This window comes from Colletotrichum aenigma (assembly GCF_013390185.1).
Source record: "Colletotrichum aenigma strain Cg56 chromosome Unknown KSG_Cg56_contig03, whole genome shotgun sequence".
NCBI classification, from domain to species: domain Eukaryota; kingdom Fungi; phylum Ascomycota; class Sordariomycetes; order Glomerellales; family Glomerellaceae; genus Colletotrichum; species Colletotrichum aenigma.
The window spans coordinates 4,238,942-4,256,642 of NW_023500909.1; the positions used below are offsets into that span (position 1 = coordinate 4,238,942).

General features: G+C 53.5%; 6 protein-coding genes across 6 annotated transcripts; 5 read left to right on the forward strand and 1 right to left on the reverse strand.

Moving 5' to 3' along the window:
* Positions 1 to 2,901: 2,901 nt before the first annotated feature.
* Positions 2,902 to 4,745, forward strand: sre (GATA-type transcription factor sre; the record flags this gene model as incomplete). Its single annotated transcript, XM_037320354.1, has 5 exons — positions 2,902 to 3,049; positions 3,124 to 3,203; positions 3,261 to 3,328; positions 3,411 to 3,850; positions 3,907 to 4,745. 5 exons carry the CDS (start codon positions 2,902 to 2,904, stop codon positions 4,743 to 4,745), a joined length of 1,575 nt encoding a protein of 524 aa, XP_037182251.1.
* Positions 4,746 to 5,993: 1,248 nt separating this feature from the next.
* On the reverse strand, positions 5,994 to 6,794 carry tvp15 (Golgi apparatus membrane protein tvp15; the record flags this gene model as incomplete). Its single annotated transcript, XM_037320355.1, has 6 exons — positions 5,994 to 6,166; positions 6,232 to 6,300; positions 6,351 to 6,365; positions 6,432 to 6,475; positions 6,644 to 6,715; positions 6,775 to 6,794. 6 exons carry the CDS (start codon positions 6,792 to 6,794, stop codon positions 5,994 to 5,996), a joined length of 393 nt encoding a protein of 130 aa, XP_037180806.1.
* An 809-nt stretch (positions 6,795 to 7,603) lies between these two features.
* CGCA056_v005101 (Ribosome-releasing factor 2) lies at positions 7,604 to 10,109 on the forward strand (the record flags this gene model as incomplete). Its single annotated transcript, XM_037320356.1, has 3 exons — positions 7,604 to 7,681; positions 7,732 to 7,792; positions 7,885 to 10,109. The coding sequence occupies 3 exons, from the start codon at positions 7,604 to 7,606 to the stop codon at positions 10,107 to 10,109; spliced, it is 2,364 nt and encodes a 787-aa protein (XP_037180847.1).
* A 1,236-nt stretch (positions 10,110 to 11,345) lies between these two features.
* CGCA056_v005102 (uncharacterized protein) lies at positions 11,346 to 12,746 on the forward strand (the record flags this gene model as incomplete). The annotated part of the gene is made up of 1 exon (XM_037320357.1): positions 11,346 to 12,746. One exon carries the CDS (start codon positions 11,346 to 11,348, stop codon positions 12,744 to 12,746), a length of 1,401 nt encoding a protein of 466 aa, XP_037180849.1.
* Positions 12,747 to 12,849: 103 nt separating this feature from the next.
* Positions 12,850 to 13,607, forward strand: CGCA056_v005103 (uncharacterized protein; the record flags this gene model as incomplete). The annotated part of the gene is made up of 3 exons (XM_037320358.1): positions 12,850 to 13,028; positions 13,076 to 13,200; positions 13,261 to 13,607. 3 exons carry the CDS (start codon positions 12,850 to 12,852, stop codon positions 13,605 to 13,607), a joined length of 651 nt encoding a protein of 216 aa, XP_037180848.1.
* A 2,091-nt stretch (positions 13,608 to 15,698) lies between these two features.
* Positions 15,699 to 16,536, forward strand: SR1A-1 (Spherulin-1A; the record flags this gene model as incomplete). Its single annotated transcript, XM_037320359.1, has 3 exons — positions 15,699 to 15,826; positions 15,882 to 16,029; positions 16,087 to 16,536. 3 exons carry the CDS (start codon positions 15,699 to 15,701, stop codon positions 16,534 to 16,536), a joined length of 726 nt encoding a protein of 241 aa, XP_037180835.1.
* Positions 16,537 to 17,701: the final 1,165 nt, after the last annotated feature.

A 17,701-nucleotide genomic window follows, 5' to 3' on the forward strand; every position in this document is an offset into this window, starting at 1 on the left:
CGACCTCGGGATTACGTATCCTGTTTTTTTCGTAATGGCGTTGGAGGGGTGCCGACATAGGACACCGACTGCCTTATTCGTCACCGCCACGATTCCCCATACCGCAAAATGCCCCGTTACCCTGTCAGCTTATTCAGGTCGCCTGTCACTGGGCCATCGCCTTGCCCGTCCTGCAGGCCAGGTTCTCGGAGCCGGGTTCCGGTCCACTACGAGCTGCAGGTACTTTGGGGGCCTTTTCTCACAGTGAGGGAAGGGAATGTCAAGGAAGCGTCTGGTGGTGTGCTGCGTGGAGGGATGATAGGTCAAGAGCCGAGCCATCCTGCTCTGATTCGGCCGGGGAAGGCATCGAATTTTCACAATGGAGGGCTGCCATTCTCGATTCTTGTGTCCTGTTCCCTGCGCTAGGGGTGGCTGGCGGCGGTGTAAGTCAAATCCTGCTATTTCAAGACTTGACATGTGTGTAGTAGCACACGCAGTAACACATCATCCTGCTGCTGCCGCGGCGCCGCCTTTGTCGGGCTCGGAGAGCGAGCTGGCCCAGCGAGGTGTGTTGCATTGCATCCTGGGAGGGCTTACTACGACAGAGTATGGTACCTTCTGGGACCCTGTACCTTGGTCGATTCCAGAGCGCTGGAGGGGAGGGGACCGGAGACCGAACTGGCGGGCATAGCGCTGCGCGAGGGTGGATTTGATTTTGTGACCTAGACCTGGGCTTCATGAGGAGGGGACCATTGCCCTTCTCTCTCTCTTTTTTTCTGCCGTATCTCGCTTGGTCGACGGGAGTGTGCCGCGCTGATGTGAGAGATGATCGGGTTGTCTAATCTGATGTGATGTTGTCTTCTCAGACGGGGGGACGGGTGGGATGGGACGGTGCCCAAGGATACCTGACTGTAGATCAATCTGTTTGCTGGACGTGCAAGTCATGGCGTGTCGGTGAAGTCCTAGGGCACAAGTCAGCTGGCGTGACATTCGGCTTTACTGAGAGAGCATTAGAGTTCAAATTCTTTCCTCCGGGGCCCAAGGGTCTGGCGCAGAACAACATGGAGACAGCGTTGCTCGCCAGACGTGCCGATTGATCCATTCTCGAGACAAGCAAATCAGAGCGTGCTGGCGGATGGAGTAGTCCAGGGTGTCCAGGGGAGCCGGCCCAGGCCAACCGGGAAAGGCTAATTACGCCGTATTGTTCGGGTTTAGGCTGGAGATTTAGGGTAGATAGGTCGTGTCATTTGCTCCCCGGCTGTCGTTATCTCGCCATTGCTCGGTTAGATGTGATTATTGATGGTTGTGTAAGGGGAAAGAAAAGGGGGCATGATGATGAGGACAGATGAAGGCATATTGACTGCGCAAAGACAACAAGCTCGTGAACGCAAAGTTAGTTCGGGGAGCCAGGACAGCGACAAAACAATTGGAAAAAGAACAAGGAGAAAAAAAAAAAACATGCTTCAAAGATTCCCCAAACAGCATTAGTTCGACCCTCCGTGTCATCAATGCCGCGATGCGATGCTGGACTGGACGCAGCAAGGTGGACTCGAGTCGGGTGGATATTGCTAAACTCGGTGGACCACGCACCCATGTCTTGAGTGTCTAGCGACATGCCACGGGCGGCCAATCAGCAGCCACATGTTGTAATCCGTGACCTCTCAGCCCAGATCACCCAACGACGGGCTCCGATTTTCCCCCATTCTCGTCCGTCACTCGTCATTGGGAACCCAGCGTGGGCTGTCTGTTCTCGTGATTTCTGCCAGTGCCGCGTACAGTTGCACGTTCTCGTCCGCCCATCACCATCGCCCTGTTCGCCCTTGTCGCCTCGTTGTGTGTGTGTCGAGGTACACCACGGCCACCACGCACATCGCTACCACGCTTCCCGCCACTAGCTCAGCGTCCGTCACTTGTCAGGTTCGCTACAGACTCGGTACCGCCTAGCAGGCTACAGCCTCCAGGTCCTCCTCAGAGTCTCGCACCCACCGAGCCAGCCCTCTCACCGCCCGGTGAACCCTCGCAAGCGCCTCCCAGCGCACCGCCAGCCGGGTACGGGTACGGTGCAGCGTGTACGGGTGCCCTGGATAGCCACTGACTGCCCACTGTCAGAGTCGTCTACCACGAGGGGCTCTTACATGTCCGTCATCATCGCCAGCAACACTTGTTGTCTCCTCCTCACCAGCATGCACTCGAAATCACCTCTCTATCCCTCCTAAGCGCTCGTCATCTTCTCACAACCCTCTCCTCCTCCTTCCCCAACCCAACCCCTATTCAGCGTAACTCGGCTTCTCAAGCCCCCCGGGCTCTCGGCCCCTCCATCTCTCACACCACACTGTGTTCTTACAGGCAACCCGAACACGGCGAACCCTTTCGTCCCTTGGATCAACGGTGGCGACCCTCTGTCTCTTCTCAGTCCCCCGGCCGCCGATTCCGCCTTCTTGCTCCGTCATCCGGTTCTCCATATCCCTCCTGACCTCTTGTCGTCGACTGTGGACGGGGCAATCCCTCCCCTGAACCATCCTCCGGCCTGCCGACTGTCGAACCACCTTTGCAACCGTGGTGGGGTTGTCTAAGTTTGACCTGCTTTTGACTTCTTTCCCTCTTCCTCTACCTCCGTCGACCGCTTTGCCCGTTGAAGTATCCTCTTACCTCCGAGCCAGTCTGTCGCCTTCCTCCGGTCTGAGCCTCTACTGCTTACGAAGTCATCAAATCCCCCGTGATCGATACCTCGGTGAAGGCTTCTAACAGCAAACCCCTGAATACGAGCCTCTCGGATCTACTGGTCTTGCGGTTTGATACAACACAGACGCCTGCCGCAGATATCCACCTCGCACCTACGACCGAGCCGCGCTTCTTCGAATGGCGATGGCCGATGGCATCTCGTCGGCGGCTCAGGGTTCGGCCAAACAGCCCCCCTCGACCATGCGAACCGCCCTTCCATCACGGCGCATGTCCCCGAAAGCCCGAGACGGAGGGCAGCATGGCGCCGTAGAGCACGCGAGAATCCCCAGCCCCGGCCCCAGTGCCGACAACATCGACTCGACGACTCTGCGCCCGGAAATGCGACGCAGTCCGTCAAGCGAAGCCACTTCAGTGTCGGTCGCCAGGAGTCCAGCCTCAGTGTCCAGCGACAGTTCTCCCCAGGCGAGAAGGACGGAAGCCAGACCCAGCCCGGCACCGACGACCGCGAGTTCTGCATCCGGGCAAACCGGCCAGGTCTGCAGGTAAGGAGACGACAGCCAGACCACCCCCTTTTCTGCAACAAGACTAACCAGCCGCAGCAACTGCGGTACAACGAGGACACCGCTGTGGAGGAGATCGCCTCAGGGAACGACGATTTGCAACGCTTGTGGCCTATACCAAAAGGCGAGAAACGCTTCGCGGCCAACTAACCTGAAGAAACCGCCGCATCTTGTTGCTGCTACACCAAGGACCGCTCCGCCAAAAATCGCCCCTGCGCCTGGCCCTGGACCGAAATATCTCAGCGCTCCCGCTCCGACGTATGTCACCGAGGAGCAGGCCCCTTCAGGGACCTGCCCAGGCGGTGGAAAGTGCAATGGCACTGGCGGCGCAGAGGGTTGCAGCGGGTGTCCTGCCTATAACAACCGCGTGTCGAAATCTGCTCACTTGAATGTTGTTCAGGGGCAAGGTTGCGGCGGCGGCGGCGGTGGCAGCTCCTCGAGTCAGCAGCAGCAGCAGCCTGAGCCCATGGCAGTTGACGACCCCGCGGCTCCCGTTGACATTGCTGCTCTGCAAATACAGGGACAAAATCCAAACACGACTGTCGTTATCGCCTGTCAAAATTGCAGCACGACCGTCACGCCCCTGTGGCGACGTGATGAAAGTGGGCACACGATTTGCAATGCTTGCGGTATGTGCCGTCGAAATCTGGGGAAGATCTCGATCTCGATGTGCTGACATAATTAGGTCTCTACTACAAACTTCATGGAGTCCACCGGCCCGTCACCATGAAAAAGTCGACAATCAAGCGAAGGAAACGAGTGATTCCCTCTTCGTTTGGCGGCGAGTGGACTGAAGAGATGCTCGATGGATCAGAAACGCAGAGCATGGCGCCTGAGGGCAGCCCGGAAAGAGGCACGATGAACGAGGACGGGTCTATCAATCTGGGTTTTCGGCATCGCCAGGAGGGCCCCCTGGCTATGCTACCAGATCCTCAGATGCGCCCCAACAGGCAAGGGTCCCCTCTGCCATCGGCGACCGACCTGGCAGCCTATCAATCATCGATGCCGCGGACGTCGCATCCCTACCCTGGATCGCTCAACGACGACAACCGACTTGCGCCGATCACATCGCTGACCGCAATTGGCGAACGTCAATCGTCTCTGTCGCCTGCGTCGTTTCTCCCGCCATCGCGCAAACGGTCCTTGTCTGCTGAAGGAAACCTGGCGGGTGATGGTGGCCCCGACACCTCGAAGCGGCTGTCGTCCATCAAGTCGATCCTGAACCCCACCGACGGGGACGAGAGCCCTACCTACCACTCCGGAGGCGAGGACGCCGCTGAGCACTACGCCCGGTCTGCAATGTCTCCCGCCGGCTCGGCGCCGAGTCCAGGGTCCTACTCCAACACTCGCCTGACGCCCCTGCCCTCGCCGGGGCCCAGCAGCCAGACAAGCCATCTGGGCTATAGCAACCAAGAGAGTGAGAGGGCGAGGGCCGAGAAGAGGGCCGCTCTGACCAGGGAGGCGGAACGGATGAGGGAGATGCTCGCTGCGAAGGAGCGGGAACTTGCGGAACTGAACGACTGAACGAATCTTCCAAACGATACACACGAAAAACGGGATCGGGATATCGGCACGGGGTTATCATGTGCGCGCACATCATGGCTTTGGAGTTGCTTGTGTGAATTTTTGAAACAGGGAGATGGTGGGCGGTAATCTGGTGGTTTTGTGCGCGAAAGTCCAAACGGAGTCATTTTGCTTTGCTTTGTTTCTTCCATTCTTCTTCTTCTTACTCTATTTTTTACCCCCGGTGAAACGAGAGAGAGAAAAACAAAAGCGGACAGGTCTGGCCTTTACAGGAAAAGGGAGAGGGTGGTGTTGCGCATCTTGGCGCTCAAAACAAAACTGCATCTTATCTGTCCCGGCGTGGCTAACGACGCGGCGGCGTTTCTTCGTATTACGACGACCAAAAAATCCCTTGTTTTTTGTCCTTTTGTATTTGGACGGGTTATGGAGGGCAAATGCTTCTTTCAAGAGAAAAGGGGCGGGTTTGAATAGTCTTTTTTGGTTTTCCATGGTTTAGATATCGGACCATCGACTGGTAATGGGCTCTACTAGGCCAGGGTAGTGGAACAGACGGCCTCGAGGGAGAAAAATTCAAGCATGGCAATTGTCATTGGACAAGATGCCGCGTACGTTGCTGGTTTCCGCCGCAAAAAGTAAAAAAAAGCGAGCAAGTTTGCACGTCGAGTTGTTCAAGAAAAGGGGTCTGGAACATCCAATGTTGGTTCTGTGTTTTCGAGGGCAAAAAAATCAGGTCTGTTAGACTAGCCATTACGGATCCCAAACAATACCCTGCTTTTACCGGCCTCCTTTGTTCTCCTTACACCATCTAAGAAATAAGTGAAATTCATACAATTGCGCCCGCCGTAAAGCAGACGCAACATCTTCCCAACCACTGACACAAGTCCTACACCATGCGCAAACCCATACCAGTAGCGCTTTACAAGTTTCCGAATACACGCAATGTACAGCGGGCCCGGCGGGCCAGACATCCAGAGGGGGTTTTCTGTCGGGTTTTACAATGGTTTCCCTTCTTCGTCGGTTCTGCCCCCTGCCTCTCTTCTCGGTTCGGTTCTGTTCCCCATGCTTTGTCGCAAGGCCGAAGGTCGCGTTCCCCTCTCTTTTCAGTATCTTGACAATTCGAAAAATCCTCAGCAAATCCGGTTCACATCGTAGCCATCTCTAAACCGTGCCTCCCGCCCCAAAGAAACTTTGGGAGGGAAACGCATCCGAGATGGGCTTTTTGGTATGTTGTAAAGGGGGGCGGCTAGCTTACACCTGCTCTGCTCCCCAGCCGCCGTCGGCCTCGCGCATGTTGGCTGGCGGCTCGATCTGGGGGACGAACTCGAGGGCGGCGTAGGCGACGCCGATAATGCCGATGATGGAGCCGGCGAGGATCTTGAAGATGCCGTTGTTGATGAGGATGGAGCCGATGAAGATGTAGACTAGGAAGCGAGCGTCAGGATCGCAGGTTCTCCAAATCGGGGAGGGCTGCCAGGCTTAAACTTACAGATTCCACGGCCGATGAAGGAGAAGAGGAAGGAGGCGTAGCGGGACACCTGGGGAGGAATCTGGAACTCTGCAACAGGGTTAGGCGGGCTTCTGGGAGCTGGAGACAAGGACAAGTACCAAGAAGAGCGGTGCCTGTGTCCAAGAGGTTAGCTTTGGTTCCCGATCCGACTGTGGTTTCTCGGCAGGGCGCAAACTTACAGAGACCGAAGATAATGACGTAGGCGCCAACAATGATTCCCTGGCTACAGGCGGTTGTTAGTCGGATCGTACAAACATAGACTACGTCCCCTTGTCCACAGAATTTTTTTGATGCGCGGAGCCGTGCGCGCGCGCTGCGAGACAGCTTCGCGGCAGCGATGCGCAAGCACATGAGATGTCCGACGGGATCGGCTGAGGGCGAGGACACGTACAAGGAGAAGTCGAAGAATTGGGCGATACCACCCAGGACCATAACGGTCGCGGTGACAAGGTTGACAATGCGGCTGTTGGGGGCGATGTGTTAGTCCATGGCAATGCAATGGGATGTCCGGGGGGCACGTACAAGGCGTCGGAGAGCTCCATGTTGGCGATTTAGCTTGGTGGTGGTGGTTTCGGGAAAGTTGATGGGCAGAAGGGGAATACGTAAAGGAAGAAGAAGGGGAAGAAGAAGCTGACGTGGATGGAGACGGAGACGCCAGGCAACTGGATATCGCGGGTCTTTGGGGATGGGGATGTGTGAGTGGGAAATGTGCAAGGTGGGTGCGAAAGGTGTGACGTCCGGAGAAGAGGCTGACGAGTCAAGGTGCAGCACTTGTGTCCAGTGTGTGTTGTGCTTTGCTCCTGAAGCTGGCAAACCTGGCAGATTAGATACAAGGAGTGCAGCTGTGGATACCACGACGGGGGTAGGTACCCGGTACTTTGTTAGCTGCTGCCGTACTGCTCAAACAACCCGAACACGTAGCAGTGCCAGCAGGAGGCGCATGTCACCAGCCACACCCAAGCTAACCCACCAGCCTCTCACAGAAGGTTTTTTGACACTGAGGGCCAGCAGGGGTTCAGCGACAATCGCGACGTCAATTGGTGTAGAGGCAAGCTCATTACCTCAGCCGAAGCAAGGTGAGAGCTTCACTTCACCAGCTCCCACTTGATTGATGGTCTGATATTGAGGACTTTACGACAGCGGATTGCTGTTCTCATTGGCTCTTTCGCTTACTACGATGTGAGCGCAATCAATTGGAACTTTCTTTTTCTCAACATTTGTACAACAAATTTTGTTTGATGTTCCCGTCATGTTAGCCCTTCGAGCTTCAGTGCCTAGGCAGAGCCACCTCGGCCGGCTGCCGGGGCGAGCTCTGTATGTTGGTGTCTTGAGTTTCCGGAGGTCGATACACATGCCTTCCGTGCAGACGAAGCATCACTCTGCGATTAAGGATATTAGGAACATTGGCATCATTGCTCATGTTGACGCTGTGAGTGCGCCATTCACAGCTTGCAGGATGAGATTGCTGATGACCTGAAGGGTAAAACGACCACCACTGAGCGCATGTTATACTATAGCGGCGTGACTCGTCGAGTTGGAGGTAAGAATTTTTGTGAGGGGTCATTCTGGTGGATGAGAGTTGCGGATGGGCAGTGAGAGTCTGCAGGATCATGAGCTGATGAGAGGATCCAGATGTCGATGCCGGAAACACCGTAACGGACTTTCTTGACTTGGAAAGAGAAAGGGGCATCACGATTCAGTCAGCAGCCATCACTTTCAACTGGCCTCTACCAGAAGACTGCCAGCCTGGAAAGCCTCCCAAAACCATCAACCTCATCGATACCCCCGGTCATCAGGACTTCAGATTCGAAGTCGACAGGTGTCTTCCTGTTCTTGATGGTGCAGTGTGCATCATTGACTCTGTGAAGGGTGTGGAGGCTCACACAGAGAGAGTGTGGGCTTCTGCGCATGAGCACAAGATCCCGCGTATCGTCTTCGTCAACAAACTGGACCGAGACGGCGCATCATTCCGCAAATCGGTGCTTGAGATTGGTTCTCGTCTCGGCGGATGGCCACTAGTATGTCAGATACCATGGTGGGAGGGCGACCAATTTGTCGGCGTTGTCGACATCATCAACCGCATCGGATACAGGTGGAAGGCCGAAAAGCAAAAGACAAAGTACGAATTCGCCGAGCTTCAGGAGGTGCTTTCGGGCAACCCACTTCTTGCGGAGATCGAGACGGCTCGCGAAAAACTGATCGAAGGAGTCGCCGAGTGGGATGAGGCCATTATGGATCTCTTCGTTGACGATCCCACCAAGATCACCAGTGAAATGCTCAAAGAGGCTGTCCGCAACGTCATTCGCAGCGGCGACGGAAACGCCATCCCCGTCCTGGCGGGTGCCAGTTTCCGACACATTGGCGTCGAGCCTCTGATGGACGCCATCGTCGATTACCTGCCTAGTCCAGACGAACGTCCAGAGCTCGAGGTTCGCGTGGGAGCCAACAAACAAGAGCTCCAGAAGCTTCTGGATAACACTAACAAGAATAACAAGAAGGCCAGCCACGGCCAGGTTGCTGCTGTAGCGTCTGTCTTCAAGGTCTTCCACCATCCCAAGGAAGGAACTCTGAGCTTCGTCCGCGTTTACCACGGCGATCTTCACCGGAACTCGTCTACTTGGAACACCCACATCCAGCAGTCGGAGAAGCCTTTCGGTCTGGTACAAATATCTGCGGAGAAGACCGAAGACGTGCAGCATCTGGCAACGGGCCAAATTGGTGCCATCAGGGGGTTGAAGAAGGCTCGCACGGGCGACACTCTTCTCGCATCTGTCGGCAACAAGCAAGTTCCAGATAGTCTGAAGCATGTTCACATAAGACCGCCCGAGATCCCCCCAGCGGTTGCCTTCCTTGCCATCGATCCTCAGGGCATGACTGCCGCCAAGGAGCTTGAGATTGCCCTAGACAACGCATCCCGAGAAGACCCCAGTCTCAGATGGACGCGCGACGAGAAGACTGAGCAGTTCATCCTCCAGGGCATGGGCAAGCTCCACCTTGATATCGCGGTCCACAACCTCAAGCAAAACCCCAAGGTCCAAGCCGATTTCGGCCCCATTGAGGTCGACTACAAGGAGTGCATCACTGCCCCGATCGGACCTCACCACGTCACGTATGACAGAGTGGTCGCGAGCAAGTCTGGCAGAGTGTCATGCAGCGCGACCCTTGAGCCGCTTGAAGAGCACCACCGGCAGGCCGCCCTTGAACCAACTGTCGAGCGCGATGGCAATATGATCCATGTCATCATCGACCTACCCGAAGAGGGCTATTTCCCCAGCTTTGACCCTGAAGAAGCCCGCCAACAGCTAATCAACGGAGTAGTCGCCGCACTCGCACGTGGTCCGCGCCGCGGTTCACCTGTGCAGGGCTGCCACATCACAATTAACGTCGATGCCACCGAGGTTGAGAACCCATCAGGAGGACACTTCACAGGCGCCGCAAGCCGTGCTGTCCGCGAGGCCCTCCGCGAAGCCCACACCACGCGCCAGGCGGTCGGTGTCATGGAGCCCGTTATGCTGGTGCACATCAGCTGTCCCGAGGCCGCGGCGGGCATGGTGCAGCACGACATCAGCTCTGGCGCGGGAGGTCATGTTTTGGAGATCAATGACAAGTCTGCCGAGTCGAGCTCAACGATTGATGTCAGCAGGATCTACGCTCCCCCCGACCCGTACGACAGTGTCGCATCCCTGAGGGGCAAGAAGTCCATGGCCAGGACGGTGGAGATCGTGGCTAAGGTGCCGTTCAAGGAGGTCCTCAACTTTGATGAGCATTTGAGAGGCAAGACTGGCGGACGGCACTCGATGACTATGGCGTTTGACAGCTTTGACCGCGTCGTGGGCTCCAGGGAGAAGGCATTGTAAAGATAAGACACGTGATGTACGATATAATCCAAAAGGGAGGTACCGGCATACGGTAATTGTAAAGAGAAATTTTCGAACACATCCAACTCATTAATCGAATGGACACTGCACATATGATGTGGATATTCACAAGGAAACAGTGGCAAGCGGACATCTTAAATCACGGAACAATGACTAAGTCAGGTTGTGAGAGGCTTTGAATTTCCGGAAGCCGAATATCGTTCCAACGCAGTGAAGAGAGCAAAAACAACAACCTGGGCTTAAAAGCAAAACCAAATGTAGCACGACCTGGTTTCGATCCAGGGACCTCTGGGTTATGAGCCCAGCGCTCTACCCCTGAGCTACCGTGCTTGCATTGTGTTGGAAAATTATGCTGTCTCACGAGATATATAGGCCTAGTGGGGGCTAGGTGTGACTCGGACGTACAAGTGAATTCTCTTCGACAGCGTCTCTAATGCAACTCGAACGTTTCTCAACAGAAAAGCATCATACGCAAATAGTCCTTGTTCTAATTCAAATCACAAGATTAGATATTGTGAGCTTTTGTGGGGCTTTCTCGTTTCTTGTACTCGTGTGCTGATGATTTTTCGTCGCAGCTGTCTATTCAACATCTCGCTGTTTGTTATCACACACCAAGTCAGTAGTATAGGAGTGTTCTAGTCACATAGCTAGACTTTCTGAAAGATAGGGATGACTGTGGATATACTATGTACACAGTGTTTTCCAGCAGCAATGCCGCAGTCTTGCAGATTGCACACCTCGTATAGACTACTATATTGGAGAAATGCATGATTGGCCAACGGTGCTGACATGCAGTCGACCTTCCGTGTCCCTCACCTTACAGCTTCCTATTTGGGTGGAAGTAGAAACAGGCTGGCTCTCCTCAGTCTAGTGTAAGACAAGGCTGGTGTTCAGTAGGCTTGGCTGAGCATCTCGTATGTGACACAGCATCAGATCAGGCTGTGAGTAGGGAACGTGTATAAAAGGAGCTGCCTTAGCTTCTGTGTTTTTTCGTGTGACTGTGTTCGGTGACCAATAGCCTGAGGTAACACAAAGATGAAGCTTTTCGATCGCGCCGCCAAAATGACTGGAAGTCTTTTTGCTTTCAAACAAGGATTTGTTCCTCTTCGATCTCGTTTTCCAGAGAGATTCTACTGGAAAGCTTCCATTACATCGTTCATCATACGGAACCAAGCTTCGACAAATGCGACATGGCTCCCCTCTGGGTGGCGAAGAATGGCGCTTTTCAATATCGGCACACTGACAGTTACGATGCTGTTTTTCGTGGGCATTTATTGGGTCGCTTTGGCAAAAACCAAGAACTTTATGCAATCCTGGCGGTTTTTCTCAGCAGACTGCGGAAGGACGACCGTTACCAACACGATGCTGCACCTGCTGATCAACATTTTTTCGACTCTGGTGCTCGCATCCTCAAACTTCTTCATGCAAGTTCTAAACGCACCAACCAGATCGGAAGTCGATACTGCTCACGCTCAGGGTAGATGGCTTGATATAGGCGTAACTTCTTGGCGGAACGCTTTCTATCTTTCCCGCTTCAAACGTTTTGCGTGTCTTTGCTTACTTTCGTCAGTCCCTATTCATATGATGTTCAATATGTTCAAGATCGACAAACGAATGGCGGATTTTCATGTAACAGTCGCCTCCAACGCATTCATCGAGGGCGGCTCCTTCTTTCTCCCAGGAGCAAGCATGATCATAAGCAATACCACAACCAATGGCAATCTTGGCGACACGGCCCTCCTGCCAACCTTTCAAGATCTCGTCACCAACAATGTTTCAAAATATGCTCTCAATGTGTCGCAAGCAGCTGCTATAGGTTCGGAATGGGAGAAACTCGAGCCAGCAGACTGTGGAGGGCTCTTCGATATATCAACGTGTACTGGCTTGACCAACTTTCGCAATCTCGTCATAGTCTTGAAGGGCTCTGGATGGAAAAGATCTGAAACTTGGAACCTCTCGGCGAATAATGACGAGATGTGGCAACCGATCTTGCCTCGAGACGAATTCAATACCCTATGGTACAGTGCACAATGCGCTATGAGTGGTACCCTTACACGTGACGGTTTTGCCAGCTGCCTCACGAACTGCGAAAAGTTCTTCAAATGGGAAAAATGGGAAGAAGATGAAAGCCGAGTCTCTATCTCTGTTCAAGACTGGCACCGTTCGCAACCGGTTCCAGATTACCATGGCTTTGAGCTAGATCACTGCCGAGCGGAGCCAAGAAACACAACCTGCAGCGTCGCTCTCGCCAAGCCGCTTCTTCTCATTGTCCTCATCTCAATCTTCGTGAAGATTCTCACCTGTGTGGTTGGAATGTTAGTTCTTGATGACGAAGAACCTCTCGTTACTCTGGGTGATGCTGTGGCATCATTTATCTCCATTCAACCACGCCCGGACTTTGTGTCAGGTTTAATGACGCACTCTATCCTTCAGGAAAGAGCAAGAGATGGAACCATCTGTCAACTACTGGGGCGTCGAAAATGGGTTCAAAGACAACACCATCGTTCTCCAGCTGTTCTCACGAGCGCCTGGGTCAAAGCCTACTGTCAATTCATTCCGAGTATTCTCGTGTTGCTGTTCATCGTCGTGGGTCAATTCAAGATAAACATAACGTGAGTATCGGCGCTTCAAAGTTCGCACTCCCGTGAGAATGTTTCAACAACGGAAAGAATTGCTGACTATGTCCAGAAAGTGGAATAACGCGGAGAATGCCATAGTCATGGCTCCTATCGGGGGTGCGAATATTCATTTCCTCACTACCATGGTGGCTAACATCCCGCAACTGGATTTTTCGTCTAACTATTATGTGATTAACTCATTGATCACCCAAATGGAGATGGGGTGGGAGTGGAGTGAATTCTCAACCAAGCATCGCCCGTTGCGGGTCACGAAACCTGAGCAAGTCTCTGAGTTGGACCTATAGTCAAGATTCTGACTTTCCACAGGGGCCACCAAACATCTACATACCGCCTTCAATTGCCATATAAGCTTAGCGTTCCTCTGATGGTCTCCAGCGTCTTAATGCATTGGTTGCTTTCGAATGCGCTCTTCATGGTGGTTTCACAGGGCAGTGAGCACATCCTCTCCCTAAGGTTGATTATACAAATCTGGACTAACACGTCAATGGCAGCCTACTATGTTCTTGGCCCATCCGACTATATAGTCGATCCTGACAGTCTTCCGAGAGATGCTGCAATAAATCTCGGTAGCTCGAGAGCGCACACGCTTGCATTATTCCTCGTTGGTATCTTGATGATGATCTGCCCAACGATTCTATCGAGACAGAAGCTGCCAGGGCAGATGCCAGTCGTTGGGTCCAACTCAATGGCGATTGCGGCTGCCTGTCGCGTCTCTCCGCTGGCCCAAGTGCCCACGGATTCCCATGAAGAGAACAATATGCAAGAGACCGAGCTTTCAGAGCTTACAGGCGAGCATGTTGAAGCCGCAAATGGGTCAGACAATCAAAAAAAAAGATGATATACTTTCCTCTCAAATGGGGCGAGGTCAAGATGCCCAAAGACTGGTCCAGACACCCGACAGACGGTCAGGAACCGGAGGAGGTAGGCCATCTCAGTTTTGGCACTGTCCTCGACTGCCCCAGCCCTCCGAAGGATGGCCGCCTCTATGTGTGATAAGTGAGGGCCCAGTATGGGTCATTGGTTGTCTCACGTCGTCATTTTTCCCCAAGTTAGATCGGCTAGTTGCTCTTGCCAGAATTTCGCATCTCACCTTCGCAGCTAGACCACCAAACAAAACGCGGGCGGAGCTTGGCAGCTGTAGGGGAAGATGCTACATGTGATAGACTGTTTGCGTTTGGTTCTTGTGACCTATCGAAGTCAAGATCACAGGTGATGACGCGTGCCTGAAGATGGGACTAGAGTCAGTCTGAAGCATCGAGAGTTGCTGGTATACCAGCTTAGAACACAAGAAGGATCGATCGTGTAATTTCTCGTCAATGTTATGTCCCGGGCTACCGGGATTTGCCTTGAGTAGGCCCCGTTACGTGGGATAAAATTCCGCTAGCTGCAGAATAATCCATCAGCTTGCGTGTGTGAAAGGCAGGACTTCAGTCGGTGATCCTGCCCTGTACTCATGCCTGTGCGGAAGAACTTGTGCAGCCCGGTGAGAGGCGGGTTGTGTGACGGTGTGATGGTGAATAAGACCCAGCACCGAAGTGTCAGATTCTAGACGTCATTCCCGGACATACGAGTAGCCAGCTTCGTTAGGAGTCAAGATACTCCCTGGCAAATGACCTACCTCGACGAGGGACCTTAGCTAGCGCTCTAGAGATTGCGACTACGCGGAGTAAAGACGCCCTGGGACTCGCGGTTGCCGTGTTAAGAAAATCGGGTGAGTTCAACCAGACCGCGTCTTCGAAATGCATCGAATGTGACAAATCGTCTGCGTCAACATGCCAAGCTGCCATCCCCATCAGAGGCCGCCGAGCCCGATAGGCGCCGAACACGCCTCCTATGCCATGATCCTAGACATTGGCGACGAAGAATATGGAAAAAAACAATTTCCATGTACCACCACGTGGCCGTGGACGCGGGACCCCGGATTGTCACTGATCCGCGAGGCGTTGGCGATCATGAATAGATGTTGGCCAGGGTCTGGGGATCCTCCCAAGCGGATGGAATTATTCTCGACCAGACAGTGCCAAGCTTTTTTGTTTCGTTTGTCAAAGAGGATGAAAGTTGGGACGAACAAACGGTTGCTCTCCCGTCGCTTGTTTTATTTTTAGGCGGCAATGGGAAAAACAAGCGCGCTGAAGGTGGTGTGCCGTGGGCTTGCAGAGGCCCTGCAGAGGCAGGCCCAACACAGCCTCTGGATGCCCGGATTGACGCTCTCCGGACGACCAAAGAGCCAATCAGAAAACGGGCGCACCCCAGCCCACCTTCTGTTCTAAGAAAGTTTACTCCTCCTCCCCCAAGCCCCCCATACGCAAAGTGGTCAAGGCCCGTAGTCTCGGGACTTCATCCGTCGACTGACCAATCCGCGCAGAGACAGCCCGGCCGGCCCTATGGTTTTCTGCAGGATTTCGACTTTTGTAAAGAGCAAGACCAATGACTCCAGCCTAGCGCTGACGGGTAGACCGGCTCCAGCAAGGCTTCCATCTTGTCGAAGTCCACCACTCCTGGGAGGAACTGGATAGCTACGCCGCGTGCCACAGAACGCGTGCCATGTTGGCACATTCCCACGTCTTGCTCACTGCCCACTGTATGCTGAGATGGCGGTCGGGTGCGTTCGTTGCCGTTGCTGACTCCGTCCCCCAGCCATGCTTGGGAGGCCGGGACCTTGTTGACGATGGATGATTTGGGTCCAAAATAGAGTACATCCACCAAGAATACATGGCTGCCTGTTCCTGAATACACATTCAGGCAGGCGAGCATCACAGTATATAAAAAAGCGTCACATCCCGTGTTCATGATACCTTCTCTTGCATCTCATCTCGCATCCACATATTCACAGTTTCCTATCTGCTCGATTTTCTTGTTTCCTAGAGTCTGTCATCGCAGCTTTACACCAACCTAATACGCAAACCATCCAACATACACAATAATCAAGATGCTTTTCACTCAAACCACCGCCGCCGCCTTCCTGGCTTTCGCCTCTTCTGCTCTCGCCGGACCCATCAGCACTCGCGATACTACTCCGGCTTTGAGCTTGACGCAACAGCTGTTCCTCGCTGATACGTGAGTCTTACAATACAAACAACATCAGGCTTGAGCATCAAATTAATGAGAACAGCGCTGCCGACCGCTTCAAGCTCCTCCCCGATGACAAGCAGTTCGTCTTCGACTTCAACCAGAAGCAAGCCAACCCCGGAAAGGGTGGTGAGCTCGTCGCTGCCAACCGCAAGACATTCCCCGCCCTCGTCAGCACTGGCGCCGGCATGGTAAGTTCCCCCTGATACTCCCAGATCTTCCAACAACAAAGCTGACGACTCTTGAAGGCTGTCGGACGGGTCAAGCCCTGCGGCATGAACACCCTCCACGTCCACCCCCGATCCGTCGAGCTCCAGATCGTCACCGAGGGCCGTCTCATCACCGAGATGGCGCCCGAGAACGGCGTCCTCGCCGCCGACGGCAAGACCCGCCGCATCATCCGCACCGAGCTCAGCCCCTACATGATGACCCCCTTCTACCAGGGCTCCGTTCACAGCCAGTTCAACCCCGACTGCACCGACGCCATGTTCGTCGCCAGCTTCACCTCGGAGGACTTTGGCACCGGCCAGATCGCCGACGAGACCTTTGCTTTTAGCGACGAACTCATCGCTGCTACCTTTGGCCAGAGCATCGACGGCGAGGATATCGAGATGGTCCGCGCTGCTATTCCTGCCAGCATCGCCCTTGGTGTCGATGCGTGCTTGAAGAAGTGCAACATCAAGAAGCGTGAGATTTAAGGAGGTGATGTGGGATGTGTATAACTTGCTACAAACGGGATTGGGATTGTAAGGGCATAGCGAGGGGCATGCATGGCATACTTCATGATGGCATTGGGCGGGAGCGCATCTGATTTGGCTTGGGTCGTGAGCATTGGGCAGGCGTTCTTGGCTTTAGGTCATCTTCATTGGTTTTGTACTTTGTTTGAAAACTTTGAAAACATCACATACATGATGTTCAGAAATCTTTAGGAAAGACATCGTCTCTTTTATGAATACTGTTACAACTGCGATTTATTTGAATGCTGTTGCCGCCTCCAACAGTGCCTCTATCCTCATTCCCAAGCCCCTTTCTAGTCTCGTGCTACGTATAGAGACTGCCTACTTTTCTTGTGGTCGCGTGTACTCCATAGAGCCAGTACTAACGTCGTCGTCACTATCGCCGTTATTACTATCAATTGTTTTCGCTTTACTCCTTTTACCGTCCTCAGTCAGAGTAACTCAGTACATAGGAAGTATAGTCGCTCTAGCATAAGAAATATTCCAAAGCAAACTTGACTTGCAAAGTTGGAGCCTTGGTAACAAGAAGAAATAGGCAAGTTTGTTGGTGTGTCCATTGTGCATGAATCAAAGTCTGAGCACAAGTGAAGTCGCTTTGATATTGCACAAGGAAAACTGCGGTCTCCTCAAAAAAGTCAATGTCTTTCAAATAAGCCCAGGAGGAGAAGAGGGACCAAAAGTCTCCATAGCTTCGTGGTTCCCGTCATGTAAGTCAGACGCATTCCTCGGCTGGTCCAGAATGGGTCTACGCGTGCCACCAGATGAACGAGAAGCAACGTGATCTAACAATAAGACGCTCTCATTGGGTCATAGGCGATAACGTCGATGGAGCAGAAGCAAACATCGCGGCCCCCGGATCTCAAACCCAGTTGCTATTACACAACTTGTCCCGGGCAGAAGAATAGTCGATGAATAGAGATGAAGCCTCAAGAAAAGAAATCGCACATGCTCAATACGAGATTAGCAACTCAAGACACAGAAAGCTTGCGTTCAACCAGGCCTCACACGTCCAATCTCCTCGGTAGCGTTCCTGCCTTCTGCCAGAGATGCCGTCCCAACAATTCTCTATGTATCCCTCGAAATGGTCGGCTTCTCCACGCCCAAATGGGTGCAATAGTGTTTTGCC